This window comes from Pomacea canaliculata, linkage group LG1 (assembly GCF_003073045.1).
Source record: "Pomacea canaliculata isolate SZHN2017 linkage group LG1, ASM307304v1, whole genome shotgun sequence".
Classification (NCBI taxonomy): Eukaryota; Metazoa; Mollusca; class Gastropoda; order Architaenioglossa; family Ampullariidae; genus Pomacea; species Pomacea canaliculata.
In genome coordinates this window covers 12,057,064-12,074,675 of record NC_037590.1, presented here as the reverse complement: position 1 = coordinate 12,074,675, position 17,612 = coordinate 12,057,064, and the positions used below count along the sequence as shown (strand labels likewise).

Genomic DNA, 17,612 nt, shown 5'->3' with positions numbered 1-17,612 from the left:
AAATAGCAAACCTTGTAAATGCCCTGTGAGGAAATCGTTGGAGTCTACATGAAGGGGCTCATACTTGCCGTTCCTGTCTACAGTATAGGCTCTAAGTCCAGGGGCCACTACAGGAGAGCCTGCCTTTAAAACCATACTGAAGTTTCTGAGAAAAACAGAATTGCTTTCATCTCTGAGCTTAAAAGATTTTCTTAATTTTTTTCTTATTTAGCCAATAATTATAGATAAACTTCATTTGTACGTGCACACATAGAGAGGTCGCTAATAACTCACAGACACGCTAATTTACATCATCAAAATAGATCTTTGAAACTATTAAAAACTACTTCACACATATTCTTCCTTTGATCATAATATTTCTCAGCTTGACAATTTCCTGGCATGTGTTACCTTTTTTTCAAATATAAATATATGTTTGTAACTTGTCTCTCACATTCCTAGTGTGAAGAACGTGATGTAAGTTCTGGCCGTTACGTGTCCAGTGTCAACATCCCGATGGTGGCGGACGTGCAGAGAAATATCCGACTTCTTCAAGGTCTCGTAGTGAAACAGCTGTTTGTGTAGATTATCTGTTGTTGTAGTAGTAGTAGTAGTAATAATAATAATAATAATAATAATAATAATAATAATAATAATAATAATAATACGAAAAACACATAGACACACCAGATAACAAGAACTGAAAATATCACGATAAAGACGAGCAGGGAAGGGTTTAAAAAAGAACTAGCGTGGTAGTAAAGGGTGCTCGGAGCAACGTTAACAACGTTTTCAGTGAACGTTCAAAGGATTCAATAGTAAGTAGGAGGCGGATATCGAAAGGGAGAGAGTTCCATTCAAATGTGTGCGAGTAGTAACAGCAACAGGAAAAGAATCAAACAAGAATTGGCTGCTCCTATCCTACCCCTTAGAACACAAAACATCACATTATTTACAGAGGTTTTATGTTCTACTTTTGAACGTTTCCATGGCAACTCCTTCAGTGATGAGTAAAACCAACATTTTGGGGTCTTTTAAGCAAGGGCAAAACAAATGATATCCAAACAATAGGGATTACCCGAAAATCTTAAATGTGTTTCAACTGAACCGTGTATTTATTCGAAATAGTGAGGTCAGTGACATGAACCCTAGGCCAGAGATTTTAAATCAAAGCACTGATTAAAATTACTTAGATTCTAAGAATAACTGTGTTTGTGTGAGTGAAGTTATAATTAGACAACTAGTGTGTATTCCAAATCGCACAACTTACTTTCTTCTATTTTTAAATCTCTATTTTCCAACGCAATCATTGTATGGGGGACGACGGACTGAAATAAAATCAAAAGTTTCAAAGAGCAAACCATCTTTGACAGCCAGTCGTGTCCTTGAGGCGTTGACAATTTTAGTATAGGTATTCACTGCAACAAAAGAAGAAAACTAGTATTTACAGGCGTGTGAGCTTTTACTTTTTTAACTGCGGTTCTCTGCAAGTAATTAAACCAGGATGCTAGAAACCGAATTCCGCATACAGTTCAAATTCCATAATGGTCTTTGTGAGAAAAACTTACACATACATGTATCGCCGTCTGCTTGCTATGAAATTTCGCAAAGCTTGACGTCATCTATTTATGGAAAATCGAGGTGTGAGTTTTAGTTTCGTACTAATAAAAATAACTGTTAATTTTGGGGAATAAACCCGTTTCTTCTTCTCGTTTATTTAATCTCTCCTTAAACCTGCTGAGCGAAATCATTTTCTTTATTTTACTACAGTCATCACAAAAGTAAATTTAGTCAGGGGCACATTCTTGCCCATTCGATCGCTACCTTAAAATATCCAAGCACTGTCATGTAACTACGTGTCATTCTCCACACTCAGGTTTCTCAGATTCACTTTGTTATACATGTACCTTAGGGTGGGACGACATAAACCGCATTGTACTTTCTCTTTCTTTCTTACTTTCTTTCTTTCTCCCTCATTAAACTAATATAATTTTTCGATGTTATATTTTGCCTCGAGTAATTTTTGTCGTACACTACATAAGGAATACGCATTTACTCGCTTCTATCAATCGCTTTGGTGCTAGTATTACTATGCATATACTCTTTTCGTCACTTTCCATGTTTTGCTTGGTCAAATTTCAGAATGAATGTGTCTCGCTGGGCTATTCTCTGAAAACGAATCAGTGTCTTTACTTACTTCGTCTGGACGGTTGGAGAGTCCACAAAACCGCCGGTCCTTGTGCATGACTATATATGCAAGATAGCATAGACGTGTTACTGAAGCGTCTCTCTGTCTGCTCAGACAGGAAATATAATCCAACAGGAAGTTACTGAATTCATATGCGAGCTACACTTTATTTGAACCTCAGTATTTCGTTGACTGCTCATTTCAGTTTTCGGAAATGTGGCAATTTCATAACTCGTGTCGTCAGCTCATGTCTCAAATTTGAGTTTATTTCCTTTACAAGATGTCAATGTCAGAAAATGTCAAAAAATCTCCTATAATCCGTTACTGCGCATAACTATTGCCAGGCATATCATTTTTCCACAAAAAATCTTAATATTTGAGTTTCCTTTAAAAATGTTTTATTTCCTTTTCTGAGTAAAGATTTTTTTTAATTCATCTAACTATTAAATAATATAAAATATATTGTCAATAAGATAATTTGTATTGAAAAACGTAGTTATGTTATCTGTCTCCAGCAATATATATATATATATACTGTATTCCACGGCGTGTGCTTGTGACATTTTAAAAAGCGATAGGAATATTTGATCCGATAGGAGAAAATATAGACTAAATGTTAGGTCTTATTTAATCTATTGGTGTTATCCCAGACTTTATCATATTTCGTGTTAATATTGTTTCTTAGCAGGGCTGATGCTTTTTTTTTTTTGGTCTTCTGCAGATCGGTCCATTCGTTGGCTGGCCATTGGACCTTTTGGTTTAGCGGGCGGATCGACTGAAGATCCTGCCGGATTCACTTTCCTCTTTTCATACTACTCGGGATCCAGAAAATGCTTTTCCTTTGAGTGGTTTTTGGTGTCCCTTTAAAGAACAAAATATGACCTAGCTCATACAGGCTTACGAGTTTCTTAATATCAAACAGCGAATTCCCTTAACAGAACATTCTATAATTTATTATAATAAAAAAAAGAAAAATATATGTAACAGAACATGCTCTGTTCACAGAAAGCCTTCATCTTATTTCAGGTATAAGATTTTAATTTTAATAAAGTGAAATTTTCAGAACAAAGCAGCTAAAATAGTATTACAGGGTCAAAAATAATTACCGTATTTGATTTCATTTTTTTCTGCGTTTACAATGAAGATAAAAAAGTAAAGTACCCTATCCTATTTTTAGAAAATCTCAATAAGAATGCGTGCAAGTGTACGAAATCTGTTTTTCAATTGTAAGAAGCATTGCTGATCATTTTCAAAGATACCTCCTCTCTCGTTGTAAGCCATTTTTGCAACGTCATAGCTCCACGCATTAAATTCAAGACAGAAAAGAAAAATTAATTAAAATAAAGATATTCAGTAGAAATTGCTATAAGTTGATTTCTGCGACTGTTGCTCCAAAGGTAATTTAAAAACTGTGGCACAGATATAAAATTAGCATATACAGTTTCCAGTCAAACAAATAAAACTTAACGTTAATATGCGTTGAAGCGACGAACTGATTTGCGATAACATAAATAGGTGATGGTGAAAAACTATACAACCTTTAAAACATTCACAGCTCCTAAATAGCTTGATCAGAGTAGACAACACTGTAAAACCATAAAATAAAAAGCAAATTACGAGAAAAAAAGGAAAATTAAAACCGTTGCCATGAACATCAAAAGTTTAGAAGCAAGTCCAACAGCAGGTCTGTTGCTCGCGGAAGATGATACTGTGACGTTACAGCTGTGTCCAGAAGAAACACATGTGCAGCTGGCTATAACGTTATTGACAATGGTCAAGTTTACACCTTGCTGGGGGCAGCAGAAAACAGTGTCACCATGGGGACAAACAAACTGTGAGTTTGTATCTCGGCAGTCGCTTCCACTTCTACATGCGTGAGTACCTTGGAAACGAATGGAGAAAAAGTGTGACAATCAACTGCATATTGCGTGTTGGAGAGGGAGAGTGCGTGCCTGCATGAGTGAGTGTAAGAAAGAGTTAGAAGATATCATGCTTTTTAATACCTGTAACATACTTCATAAACTCTACATAACATGATCTATTTACAAATAATTGAAACATATAATTTATTATATATATATGTGTGTTTTATTTCTGAAGCTCATACCTTTTTTTAATTATACTCTTATTACAGTAGTAAAATATTGTCTCACTCACTCACTCACTCACTCACTCACTCACTCACTCACTCACTCACTCACACGTGCGCGCACGCGTGCTCAGAGCAACATACCAACATCTGTTGTGTTCGGCACCTGGTACGGGTCACTGGCACACTGTGCTCCCACGTAATCGTTAGTGCACGTGCAGCGTGTCACGTTCAGAAAATGGTCGTTGACAGTCTGTATCCCCCGGCTGCCATAGCAACAGAATGTAGCTGTGTCGGCCCGGCACTGGACACTCGGAAAATCCGCACACCCATGATTGTATGTACACATCTCACCTTGTTAACATAACAAACATGTAATAAAACGTACATAAGTGTGTATGTCATCATGTATGCGTACATAGGTAGTTAGATAGGCCAGTGTTTAAATTCCTTGTTCATTCGTTCACTTAAGTTAAAAATCAAGCCCCTTGTCTGTTTTAAAGCTGGGGGGATTTTGAGAATGTATTCGCGACGAAACTAAAGGGAAAGACAACGGATCGCTAAATTTGTTCTGGTCTGAACTCCCCGCCAGACAACACACACACTCTTATTCGACACCTTGACACACGGGACAGTTAAGAACAAGTGATAAACAACGTTTAGCATTCACACCGACAAAGGCAGAAAAACTCACTTAAACGTGGTAACTAGTCATTCTTGCCTGCCTCACCTGAGTTTCTCGCCATGTTGGTAGTCGGAAGAACGTAATCGCCTGGGTCCACAAGAGGAAACGAGCCACTTTGACACCGGCATACCGACTCGTTTCCAAAATGTGTGATACGAGTATGTGGATAGCCTGCTCCCAGACAACAGAAGACAAAGTCGTCGCCTGTCGTTCTGTAATCTTGTGCAGAACAGTCTGCACCCCAGTTGCACGATCGGCCCTGACCTGCAGATCATTGTGGGACAACGTGTAAGCACTGTGCATGCGTTTATGGACTGACAGGAATGTTGATGCTGACTGGCTGAGTGGGAGGGTGGGTGGACGGATGAGAACCCGAGCGAGATTTCGGCTCTTACCCATGGTCTCGTCGGCGTACTCCGCTGCCTTTTGGTTGGCGCTCTTGCACTGGCACGTCACGTTGCCAGAGGAAAGGTAGTTGAGGTCAATGTAGTCCGAGGAGTTTGGGCAGCAGTATGTCGTGTTGTCTACTTGCTTCTTCTCTCTTTTCATCATCACACTCCCCATGTTCCTCAGGCAATCCTCATTGCTGATGCAGGTTGAAATATCCGCTGACCAAAACAGACTGTCCTTCTTATGGATTCTTTCACTTCATTCTTTCCAACAAACCCCGCGAAAATAACAATAATGCCGAAAACAAAGAAATGAAGAGTGGACAGAAGAAGAAACTATTTAGGTCAGCTATTTCCTACTCCTGATCCAAGATTCATAAATGTTAGGGGGGAAAAAAGGTAAAATAAAAAAATTAGCGACTATTTTATGAGCTGTTATTGATATAAGACGTTCGGGAAGCTTAGTTTTAAGAAAGAAAAAAAAATGTGATGTTAAAATGTTGTTTAGACTTTGATACTAATGTCACCAATATTAAGAATGTAAAATGCAATATGTCAGACAGGATAAAATGAATGTATGTGCATGGACTAAGAAGACAGATAGACGTGAAAAAGAATGGGAAGAAAGCAAATAATTGTTCCTTCTTCTGTGATGTCAGGCTCATGAAGATCTTGAAAATCTTTGTCACTCACCAGATGATAAAGGCGATAAGAGTAGCAGCAACAGGAAGATTTGGAGACCCGGACACAGTAAAGCATCCTTCATGGAGTGCGGCATGTCTGTCTGCAAGTAACGTAGTTTGTGATGGCTACACAGCCACAGAACAAAGATGCAGATTTATCATGGTTCACGATAACTAGATGTCTAGCTAGCTATTAGCTGGTTACCCACACAAATACAAATCTCAAATAATTCATCAAATAAAGAATACAGTGGTGGTCATTATGTAATGATAGTCAATTAATAAATCAATCACTTATATACAAACGCGCGCACACATATAAACGCGCGTTCACTTGTATAAAAGCATATGCACACGCATACACTCACACACTCCTTTCACCTTACTTTATCTGTACCTTTCCTTCCCTTTCAACAACCTTTGGCTTTTTTCACAGAGAAGTTTCGTTGACTGTTCTTTGTATCGTGTAATGCGTATCTACTATAAAGAGTCATATCCGAACGTTATCAACTGTTTACAACATTCCGTGGTTACTGGAAGCAACTGAGTCCCACACAATACTCAAGATTCAGGAGTGTACTTCAGTCGCCGCTTCGTGTGGATGGAGAGGGTAGTGTAGATCCTCAACTGCCTATCCTGTACATCGTCCTGCGTGAAAACACCATCACGTGACTCTCCATCCCCCATCGTTAAATGCAGGCGTGCCATCAAATACTGACACATACTCGTACGTTGACAAGTTTGACGAAGCTGATCCTTGACTCTTTCGTTTACTGACTGGATTATTTCAGAAAGAGATCTGCTTCCTACGGTGCTGCAAGATTAGTTTCTTTCAGTGCCGTATCATCGTCTTATGTTCTTATGTAAATAAGGGCAAAGTGGTTAAATGTTAAACAGTTCTTGATTGGCCCAAGGTTTCTAGAAGTCTGTCCTTTGCAAAAACATGGAAACCAAGCTTGTGATTGTGCTTTCAATGTTTTAATACACCACAGCTTAGAAGTTTGGACTATTTAAACGACTATTTTTTGTCATCTATCTGTTTATCTTGTCTTTCGTTTCGTTTTGCTTTTTTCCCGGTCTGTTCATCTCTCTCTCTCTCTGGTTATTTAAAGACGTATATTCACTAATTTTGAACATTACTTTGAGTGATCAATATGAAATCAGCCTGATAGAGGAAGCGTTAATGAACAGTATCCGCTTTTTAAAAGAAACAACTTAACTAGCAATCCTGAAAAGATTATAAACTGTACTTCAGAACATCGCTCAATCTCTTCCTGTCAACTAGCACTTCGCAGTCATCCAAACTTCAGACCGTCAGTAAAACTCACCTGCCTTAGCCAAATATTTGATCTAGTCACCTGTTCAACTTTCAGTCTTGAAAAAGCCTTCGTAGACGAAGATGACCTCAGCCTGTGGCCGATTTGTATTTTTTTAATGTAGCCCGGTGTTTGTCGTCGAGTAACGCACAACCAGTTTTAAATTTAATTAGTTGATGCTCCACTTTGAAGTTGCTTGCATCCGTGGTTTGCGGAGCATATATTAGAAGCCCGCTACCGTGTCTTTTTAGAAGGAAAAGAAAGAATGGCTGTGGTTCTATTAAGTTTGAATGGATTGATACTATCTAGCTGTGCAACAGAGGCAGGATTTTTTTTTTCTTCCTCAAAAACAGTGTGCCTTATGCGATCAGGATGTTTCACAAAATCTTTTGCGACTTTTTTTCTTGAATGTGTTTTAATTATCATTGTCATGACTCGTGCCAGGGATTTATAATTTTGTTTAGTGTTAATATGTGGTTGCTGTCCGACTACCGCTGATCAAGTCCTGTTGTTTGTTGCGGTACAACTCACCTGTACCCACATAGGAAACACATGTACACCTCACGCAGTCATGTTACTTTAATTCGGCTCCCCGAAACTTTAGCTCTGTGCTGCAGACATGAAAGCCATCGCTATTGTCATTTGAAGGAATATTGTGATGTACCCGTCTCTCGGACTGGTATAGCGTAGTGAAAAAAGGTTTGCTTTTAATTGCTGCAGAGGCGATCGCAGGGTCCTGAAATGACGTACCTACTAATGAGGTTGGCCTGCAGGTATTTCCTCCGGGTATTCTGCCCCCACCCACCAACCATGCAAGGCCTGATGAGAAGAAGGGATCTGGAGTATCCTGGCCAGCGGCTGTGAAGGAGGATAATTTTTTCCTTCTTATCTTTTAAAGAAAGGTGGATGACATGTTCCTCCCTCTGTGGATTTTTTTCTATGGAGCGTGGTATTAAAAGTATGAGCCTTTAACATATTTTTTCCTCATTTACTAACCATGCACTGATTCTTTGTAAACAACTATCTATGTTCAATTAGTGATGTAGATCTTATATAGCTTGCACTTGTCCTAATGTTTGCGGTCAATATGCATATACTACGTCACTGAATGAAATAAAGATATTGACAATCGAATTGTAAGTAATTATATACTGGGAAAATACGATTACAATTATAAGGCACCGTAGAGGTCGTCTGCCCCAGGCCTCGTGCTGGCTCTCGGCGGCCCTACTCGCACCCCCTCCTCGATCGACATCCTCATCCTGTCTCTCAAGGAATGAGAAATTACCATCACTTAGTGGAAGCACTTTCCTATCAGATAAACCAATTCTTTCTTTCTCAATACATATATACATGTATATATACTTGCTCACATTTTAAGGAACTGTCACTTTAATTTCCCTCGGCCCATGGCTGAAAGATTCGTTACCTGCTTATATTTCGCGAGTGAAAAAGTACACCATATGTATACTATGCAGTGTGGAGAAAAGGATCTCACAAGATGAAAGTACACAAAATACACTATACTATAGTGACTATACAGTAAAGGGAGAGGATCTCACAAGCGGAAAACGCACGAGGCTGGCAAGGGAAAGAACTCCATCTGGCGGGTTTTGACGCATATAGAAAAAAACCACGAACTGTATCAAACCTTCGCCGCCTGTTTACGATTTCCAGTCCTCTTTGTTGTAGTTTTAACAACAGAAGTTTAGGTAAAGCCTTTCATTTTGTTCCTCAGTTCAGAGGTCTGTCTAATCATGCTCCTGATGAAGAGACGGGATCAAGAGCACATCAAACGGAGTAACCCAGAGATGTCACACTGATGATAGCTATGTCTGTCATTTGGCGGATTTTTCAAGTTACCTCGCAATTTAAATCGCCAGCGGTTTCATCTCTCAGGAAATACTGTTTAAGCTTCAAGACTTTTAACTCCTTCAACGATCAAAACTCATCGACGTGTTTTCCTGACAATCCGTTCAGCATGTTGGGATCTTTTAAATTAAGTGATTTTGGGTTGAAAGGTGAGGAAATAGTAATTCAGCACTACTGTGAATTATTTTTATTGGCCAAGAAATACCATTAGACCATACAGATTAAATTTTGATATTAAATTTTTTTCTAAACCACACTTTTGCTGAGCAAAATGTTTATATGAAGCATTGGTTTTGTATTTTCAGACTCAGATTTTCAGGGTTTGTCATTTAAAGAAAAAGATGCATACACGGTAAATATTATCTTCAGCTTCATGTAATTAATGCTTTTGTGAAAATATGAATATTTATTAGATTAGTAATGTAGTTAGTGCTTTTTGTTAAAAGCAACAGATTTTGTTGAGGTTGTCTTGTTTTCATGTAACAGTACAAAGGGTTAGTTTGAGTAATTTTATGGAGTAACTTATAAAGTTGAGAAACTGATGCCAGCAAGAAAACAGAGAGAGCTGAAAAAACTAGGTGTGCTTTAATTTGTGGTGTCGTGTGTATATATATATAAGAGAGAGAGAATTGGGTGGAAATAAGAGTGTGTACTCTAGCAAATAATGAAAAGGTGTCTTTCTTCTATTAAATTTGGTAGATGACGGTGCAGAAAAAAATGCACATGAATAGTTAATAATGTGCGTAAAACATGCATAGCTCTTTGTGAACCTCAAGTCCATGTACTAAGGTACAGATGTATTGTGAACATTATTCTCTCATCCTATGTTGCTGTAAAATGTTTTTGATTCAGATTTCCTACCTATTTTCATGTTAGTACTTTCTCATGAAAAAAATAGTCTCAGAACTCAGTCTTCTGCATTATTTCATTTCTCCTCTAAAAAGGATTTCTAAAAAAGAAAACATTAAAAACTTTAGTAAAAGAGAAGGTGTTTAATAATTTTTAAACTTAGTACTTGTTTCCTTATGTTTGCATCAGATTTTCGTTCATAATGAAGAAATCCATAGCCGTGGCCAGTCTATATTAATTAGTAATATTAGAGTTACTGTGTTTAATATTGCAGGTATCTATTGAAGGCAACATTGGTAGTGGCAAAACTACTCTAATTGAGTACTTCAAACGTTATTCTTCAGTAGAGGTAAGAAATCTATTGTGTTCCTGTCTCAAGGCACAGCACAATTATCCAGCATGTGAATATTTGGCAGCATTTGATTAGTTATTATTTACTTTTTTATATTTTTAATCACTCTGCAGCAGAAAATCATTTGACCCTATTTGCAAAGTATGCTATAAGACTGTATAGGTGGGCTTGTTGGATACAGAAATCCCTGAATTAGGATGTATAAAAGCATATCAACCACATATAAATGCATTATAGAGTCTGGATTATAGTTTTTCAAATGAATTGTACATACTGGGAGGAGCTTCTGGCTACATACCTTTCATCTCTATGCTTGATGCATGTGTCCATGTATGTCTGTGGATGTGTGACTTTTTTTTAAAGGTCCATGAACCTGCCCGTAGGACTGGGATATGGTGCTTTATAGGTTCACTGTATTATTATGACCTCATCACCTGCCTTTGTGTGCATTTACTGCCCCTTACCCCACCCCCCCAATGAATTCTAAGAAGCTGGCGAACTCTGCATCTTGAACCATTTCACAAGCTTAGTGCACGATATGTCTTCTTGGCCTAACTATGCTTTATGTTTATCATAATTTAGAAAAATAAACATTAGAAAATTTAGTGGAATGTAGCTCTGTCTATAACCTTTAATTTTTGCTGATCTGTATTAAATAAATGCTAATTGTTATAAAATCATTTATCTTTTATAGGCTTTTCCAGAACCTATTGATCAATGGACCAATATTGAGGGACACAATGCTTTGGTAAGCTGAATAGTTTTTCTTTGTGAGAAAACAGTTTCTTCTTATCCTTTAACTGGTACCAGAACTAATGCCAACAGGGCCTGTCTTACATTGAAAACAAAAGCAATGACAGTTTATTAATTTTAAAAAAATTAATAAAACTTTAAAACAGCAAAAATTCAAAGCTTGCAAACCTGAGAAAAGAGGGAACGAGTTGCTTATAAATATTCCGAGAGGCATTCATAGAAGAAATATGTTTTTAATTTGAACGTGAATGCCACTAATTGTTATCTATGGACAATTTTTTAGTATACAAGAGAAAGAAGTTACAAATAATGGAGTCAGAAACTGACAGTAAGAAAACCTTAATTAGTCAAAGTCTAATGTAGAACTAGTATTAGCTTTACAGATGTGAAATAGCATTGTTTTCAGCTTTATTAGGCTTGTCAAGGAAGCAGCTGCTGAGTCTAATGAGTTGTGTTCTACTGTCTGTTTCAACCAGCTGTCAGGAAAAAAACTTCCTTTAAAAAATAAAATTGGATCTTGGTGAGATAGTGTTTTTAAATACCTGCTCTGAAATTTATGTTTAGTGTAGACCATTAGAAATAAGAACAATATTCTTACTTTCAGCAATGCCTCTATGAAGATCCTAAGAGGTGGAGTTTTGCGTTCAACATGTATGCTCAATTAACTCGGGTCCAAATGCATAACAAGAAGCCTGTAAGTTTCCCATTAAAAGCTAGTTACATTGTAGCACTTTGCTCATGTTTTCTGCTACTCTCAGTGCAATTATTCTGAAGCAGTTTTTTTCTTTCATGATTTTATTTTTCTTGTGTGTATTGATATCATTTTATTTAACTTAGTGGAGTTTTGCAACATCTATTCTGGCTATCTGTGGATTCCAGTCACATTCCTGATATTTGGAAACTTTCGCACATTGTGCCTGTTCCTAAAATCACTAGGCCCAGTCAACTCAAAGACTTCAGATCACTCTTATGTCAATCATCATGAATTCGCTTGAGAACATTGTAAGAACCAAAGTTATGACTTCTGTTGATCCACATCTTGACCTGCTGCAACCTGCAGAGCTGGAAGAGGTGTCAATGATGCTAAGCTGTTTATACTAAATACTCTGTACAAACATCTGGAGAAACCCAAAGCTCATGCCAGGCTTCTCTTTGCTGATTTGTCTTCTGCTTTTAACACTGTGCAACCTCACGTGTTGTTGGAAAGTCTAGTTTCAGACTTTCATCTGTCTCACCAACTAACTCTTTGGGTCTTGGACTTTTTTACAAACAGAGAGTTTCTGTTAATGGTCTTCTCTCGGATCTTGTTGTCACCTGTACAGGTTACCCTCAAGGCTGCAGCTTGTCTCTGCTACTGTTCATACTGTATACTAACAGTTGTAGAAGCACTATGGATAGGAGATTTTTTGTAAAATTTGATGATGACATCATTTGTATGATAGTGAACATGATCATAGTGGTTCCCTTCCTGACTTCGTTCGCTGGTGTGATGAACAGTCTCTTGTCTTGAATGCCTCAAAGACTAAGGAAATGATTTTTGACTTTCGGACGAACAGGTGAGGCAGTCATCAGTATTATCTATGATAATGCCATCAGAGTAGTTGATTTTTACAAATATCTAGGTACTATTTTTGATAACAAACTTAAATGGGGCATCAACTCTGACATGATTCTCAGTAAGAGCCATCAGGCCTGTACCTCCTAAGGAAACTCAGATCTTTCTCTCTCAGTTCTGTAATCCTCACTCGGTTCTGTCAGTCTTTCATTGAAAGGCTCATCATTTTTTCTTTCATCTCTTGGCTCCACAAATTCTTCCTGGGGAACAGGAACAGTCTTGTCTCCCTTGTTAATATCTGTTTCAAGATCACCGGAACCAGGCAGCCTTTTGTCATCAGCAAATCTTCAGGAAGGCATCGTGCATCCTCTCTGATCATGTGTTGGCATGTGAGTTTTCACTCACGGTCTGCCTGTAGGTACACGATGCCTGTATGCAGAACCAATCGTCACCGCAACTCATTCATTCCACATGCCATTCACTTTATAAAATCTACTGGTCTTGATCTTGTACTAGCTTAAGATGGCCTGGGGTCACCCACTGTATCTGTTGTTGTTAGGAATGTGTGTGTGTGGGAGAGAGAGAATGTGTTTGTGTGAGAGACACTACTTCAACATGTACATTTATATTATATCTTCCACATCATGTATATGTATATATTATTGTTAGTACAACCACTGTTTTGGATTGCCCCTGGGGATCAATAAAGTTGCATTGTTTTTGCTTTTGTTCTGCAACATGGGAATTATAGAGTCCTCAGTTTAGCAGAGAGGAAAAGGGGTTTTTTATTTAATAAATATGCATGTCAGATGTTCTGTATGCTGTAGGAAAAGCCTATCAAAATGTTGGAGCGGTCACTCTATAGCACAAGACACTGCTTTGTTGAAAATGATTACCGAAAGTAAGTTCATTTTCTAAGATTCTTGTGTGGGTAGAGTCTGTTCTAAGTATTTGATATTTCTGATTGAAAATTTTATTTGGAGTGCCTTTTTTATATATATAAAACCTTTTTTCACGAGCACTCATTCATGCATGCAGTGGGCTATTAGAAATTACAGAACATAAACTTTTGAAACATAAGGTTTATTGTTCCCCTGTCAATAAATATACTGTAACAAATTATCACAGAAGCCATTGATTGTGGATAAATTTGCATTCTGACTACCAGCTGTCTGCTCACTGACAAAACTGTCTCCTTCCATTGACAGGTTGACAGCTAATCTGTACTTTTTTGGAGCAAAGTGTCAAAAAGCATTAGTTCAATGATAAGGTTTTGCATTTGGATAGTATTTGTTTTGTTTTTGTTTTCAGTAATACCATTAATGGAATGGAATATGCAATACTAACAGGCTGGTTTGACTGGCTAGTGAAATCGGAGAAGGCCTCTCTTGATCTCATTGGTAAGTTGCATCTACTTCCAGCAGAGTTAACTTTCTTAATTTAGTTTGCTTATATTTTTATTCACCTTTCAATAAAAATGAAAGACATCTTCTGTATTTCAGTAGTTTATAGACAACCCTAAGAAAAAAATCCTAGATTTCAGAGGATACTCAATAGACGAGGATTTTCTAGTGTAATATTTCCTGTTTTCCTCTTCTGTCATCACTGTGGTATTCAATCTATTAACACTTCAATAAAATTGATGAAATAATATGATAATATGAAATAACAGAAAATCAATAATCGGACAGTATACTATATGAGAGAAATAAAGGTAAAGTGAGATTTTTCTCATTTTTGTTGTTGTTGTTGGTTTTGGTTTTAATATTGTTTTAATCTTGCAATGTCTTACACAACTATGGCAACTTTTGACAGAGACTGTCAGTCTGGCATTAACATTCACAAGTTCACGGGGGGGATTGGTTTTTTTACGCCGTGCCAGCAACAGAGGCTATATTACGGCAAGCAGCCAGCCCTGTAAACAGATGCCAAGTTCACCAGGGACTAAACCATTGATCAAATCAAGTGCATATCGACACAACCGTGAACAAAATTATTAGCTGAAAAAATCTGACACAATCTAAAGGAATTAACATTGCATTAGTCAAAGAACTTTATGGACAACAGTCAAGCACAATTTCCTAAAGTGCAAAAGCTTTTGCCACAAATGTTGAGCAACACTCTGGCACCAACTTCCAAAAAGTGAGGAATTTTCAGCTGGCTGTGGCAATCACAACACTGGAATGCTGATGTTTTAGAAATATAATCAGTTACAGCTGCAGCAAGAAAGGACATTTTACCCCAGTCAGTTCATACCAACACACCTCTTTGACTACAACTTCCCCTAGATAGGAGACCTGATTGACTGGTCATGCAACGCCCTAGCTTTGCTAGAAGGGTGTGGCCGGCATCAGTTTGGTCTATTACTTTGTAAGCCAGAGTATATTCCTTCTGTAGCCCTGCTTGAAATGCCCTTTATGATACCATTTGGTCACATCCCATCGTTGGTTGAAGCAGGAGGAACAGACCCCTCATTCTTACAATATGGCAGAAAAACTCTAAACTGTACAGGCACTATCACTTCTTGCTGGCATGGAGTACAAGTAATCATTGTTAATTTTTGTTTTTCCTGCAACTTTTCTGTTTCCATTTTTATAGATGTACTTGTTTTAACTATAGTAAATTGATATGTTTGTAAATTCCTGTTTCTTTCAGTTTATGTAAAAGCCGACCCAGAAGTCTGTTATGAACGCATCAAAAAGCGATCTCGAAAAGAAGAGGCACTTGTTCCTTTTGTGAGTTTGCAATGATTATAATTTCTTTGATTTTATGTTAACTAAAGAATATTCATTTTCAAATAATAAAGATTTATGAATCATATTTTAAACTCTGCGTTGTCAAACTTCAAATGCTACTATAATGCTGGGGTGTCTGGACTTATTCAGGACATAAGGTTATGCATATTGATTGTTAATGTTTGGGGAGGGGGTACCATTGTGACGGAGTTAAGTCCTGATTGCAATGTAAATTTTTTTCTAGTTAAGCAGAAATAAGTTGTTACAAATGGCAGTTTTTGCTTTTATTCTCCACCACTTCATGTAGAAATAAAACAGTTGGTTTTGTGCCTGATTTTAATTCTCATTTTTTGCACTTTTTCAGTGTAAATATATGTATGGGCTTTTATGTGTTTGTGTGTACATAGTCTTTGCTAGAGAATCTGCACGCACTACATGAGGAGTGGCTGATTGAACAAAAGCATATGGCACCACATGCACCTGTTGTGGTAAGCAGTTTAGAAGTGCAGATTTATTGTATCATCAATCCATTAGATGATGTAGTAATATTTATCACAACTGTGAAAGCTTAATCCTTGTACAGTACTAGAAATCTGTAGTGTGAGTAATATGCTATTCTGTGAGTTGTGTGTGTGTCAGTCCCTGCCTGTGTTTTCATTAAGCTTTGGTAGAATTCAAATCTTAGTTTTTTTATGTAAGGAATCATTCTTATTTAACTTGTGTTATATTTCTCCCATGTCTTAATCTTAATGCTAGCAGTGTACTTGCAATATGTTTTTTAATTTCTTTTCGCTTTTGCAAAAGTTGTCATATTCTACTTTACGAGCTTTACAGCTAGTAAACTGAAAGCAGACCATAAAGCTTGAGCTTTTGTACCTCCATCAATATTGCCTTTCCTCTTGATGTTGCTGGTTAAACCAAAGTATATTGATTTAGAGGCCGCATTCTAGAAGTTAATGTGGAAAATGTTTTCTACAAACACTCCAGAGATATATTTCTGTGGTTCTCAAGTATTTTAAGATAAGACATGCAATATTTGAACATCTTTTTTCAATATTTTGAATCGCAGGTTCTGGATGCCAATAAAATTATGATGGTATGAAAGAGCTGTACGAGGAAAATCGTCGACAGATCCTGTGTGGTTATGCCTAGTTTGATATATAGATTGTATTTGAATGCATGAAAATGTACATGGTATTTTATAAGCATTTTTTTGTGACAGTGTGGCTTTATTACCTTCTTGGGTTTTTCCTACTCTGTATGAAAGTATAAGGTAACCAGCTGCAATATGACTAGCATTTTTTGTAAAACCATCAGTCCCTGCTGAGATTATTTTTGTGTGGTTTGGGAGGGTGGGAACATTTCCTTTTAAGACGATATTTTGAATTTTTCCTACTCGGGTCATTTACATTATTTGCTGAAGACATTTACACTGAGCATGTCATGTTTTTGTTTTTGTTTTTGTTTTTGTTTTTTTTTCTCTAGCACACTGATGTGCTATCAAAACATTTGTTCACCTGTTTTGGCGCTAATAATGACAGATACTATCACAGTTCTGATATTAGTTTATGTACATCCAGTTTTCATTTACCTTCTTTTAAATTGGTTTGTGTTGTACAAACTTGCACTGCCTTGCTTATGGACTGAATACTTTGTTACCGAAAGGGCATTTCAATGACTTGTATATGATAGCCTTATGGAGCATTTACTTTATTACTTATCTTTCTATACTGCCTGTCTCTGTTCAGGTAGGCGATGCTGATGTTCCTTTTGTAACTTCAGCATGTAACTTAGGTTACATAATGTCTGTTGACATGTCTCTTGATGAACATGTTTTCCACATTTGTTATGCTGCATACTATGAGCTCCAGAAGATCAGCTCCATTCGTCATACTCTGTCCATCTTAACCATCAAAATTCTCATCTGCTCATTTGTTCTGTCTAAACTAGACTACTGCAACTCTCTTCTTGCTGGATGTCCACAGTACCTCATTGATTAATTTCAGAAAGTCTAGAACTCAGCTGCTTGTCTCGTTTTCCGGACTCGCAAATGTAAACATGTCACACCACTTCTTCACTCTCTTTATTGGCTACCAGTTAAAGCTAGAATAGACTTCAAGCACTCAACTCTATGCTATGGATTTTTGAAGGCTCCTCTTTCCACTAC

At 37.3% G+C, this 17,612-nt stretch overlaps 3 protein-coding genes across 3 annotated transcripts in view; 1 reads left to right on the top strand and 2 right to left on the bottom strand.

Moving 5' to 3' along the window:
- LOC112559955 (ADAM 17-like protease) overlaps positions 1-1,585 on the bottom strand; it is a 130,702-nt gene extending 129,117 nt beyond the window's left edge. Inside the window, exons 1-4 of the mRNA XM_025231511.1 lie at positions 1,548-1,585; positions 1,250-1,397; positions 434-569; positions 12-145 (exon numbers count right to left, since the gene is read on the bottom strand). Of these exons, the coding sequence (XP_025087296.1) occupies positions 12-145; positions 434-569; positions 1,250-1,343 (364 nt within the window). The 5' untranslated portion in view covers positions 1,344-1,397; positions 1,548-1,585. The remainder of the gene's footprint in view (positions 1-11; positions 146-433; positions 570-1,249; positions 1,398-1,547) is intronic.
- A 1,766-nt stretch (positions 1,586-3,351) lies between these two features.
- On the bottom strand, positions 3,352-6,617 carry LOC112566624. The gene is made up of 6 exons (XM_025242890.1): positions 6,411-6,617; positions 6,024-6,114; positions 5,337-5,549; positions 4,987-5,205; positions 4,401-4,610; positions 3,352-4,049 (listed from the first exon to the last, which is right to left on the bottom strand). The coding sequence occupies exons 2-6, from the start codon at positions 6,106-6,108 to the stop codon at positions 3,781-3,783; spliced, it is 996 nt and encodes a 331-aa protein (XP_025098675.1). The 5' UTR covers positions 6,109-6,114; positions 6,411-6,617; the 3' UTR covers positions 3,352-3,780.
- Positions 6,618-8,923: 2,306 nt separating this feature from the next.
- LOC112569529 (deoxynucleoside kinase-like) lies at positions 8,924-17,305 on the top strand. Its single transcript, XM_025247341.1, has 10 exons — positions 8,924-9,350; positions 9,507-9,553; positions 10,325-10,399; positions 11,097-11,150; positions 11,760-11,849; positions 13,538-13,611; positions 14,022-14,110; positions 15,366-15,445; positions 15,853-15,933; positions 16,515-17,305. The coding sequence occupies exons 1-10, from the start codon at positions 9,152-9,154 to the stop codon at positions 16,545-16,547; spliced, it is 822 nt and encodes a 273-aa protein (XP_025103126.1). The 5' UTR covers positions 8,924-9,151; the 3' UTR covers positions 16,548-17,305.
- The last annotated feature ends 307 nt before the right edge of the window (positions 17,306-17,612 follow it).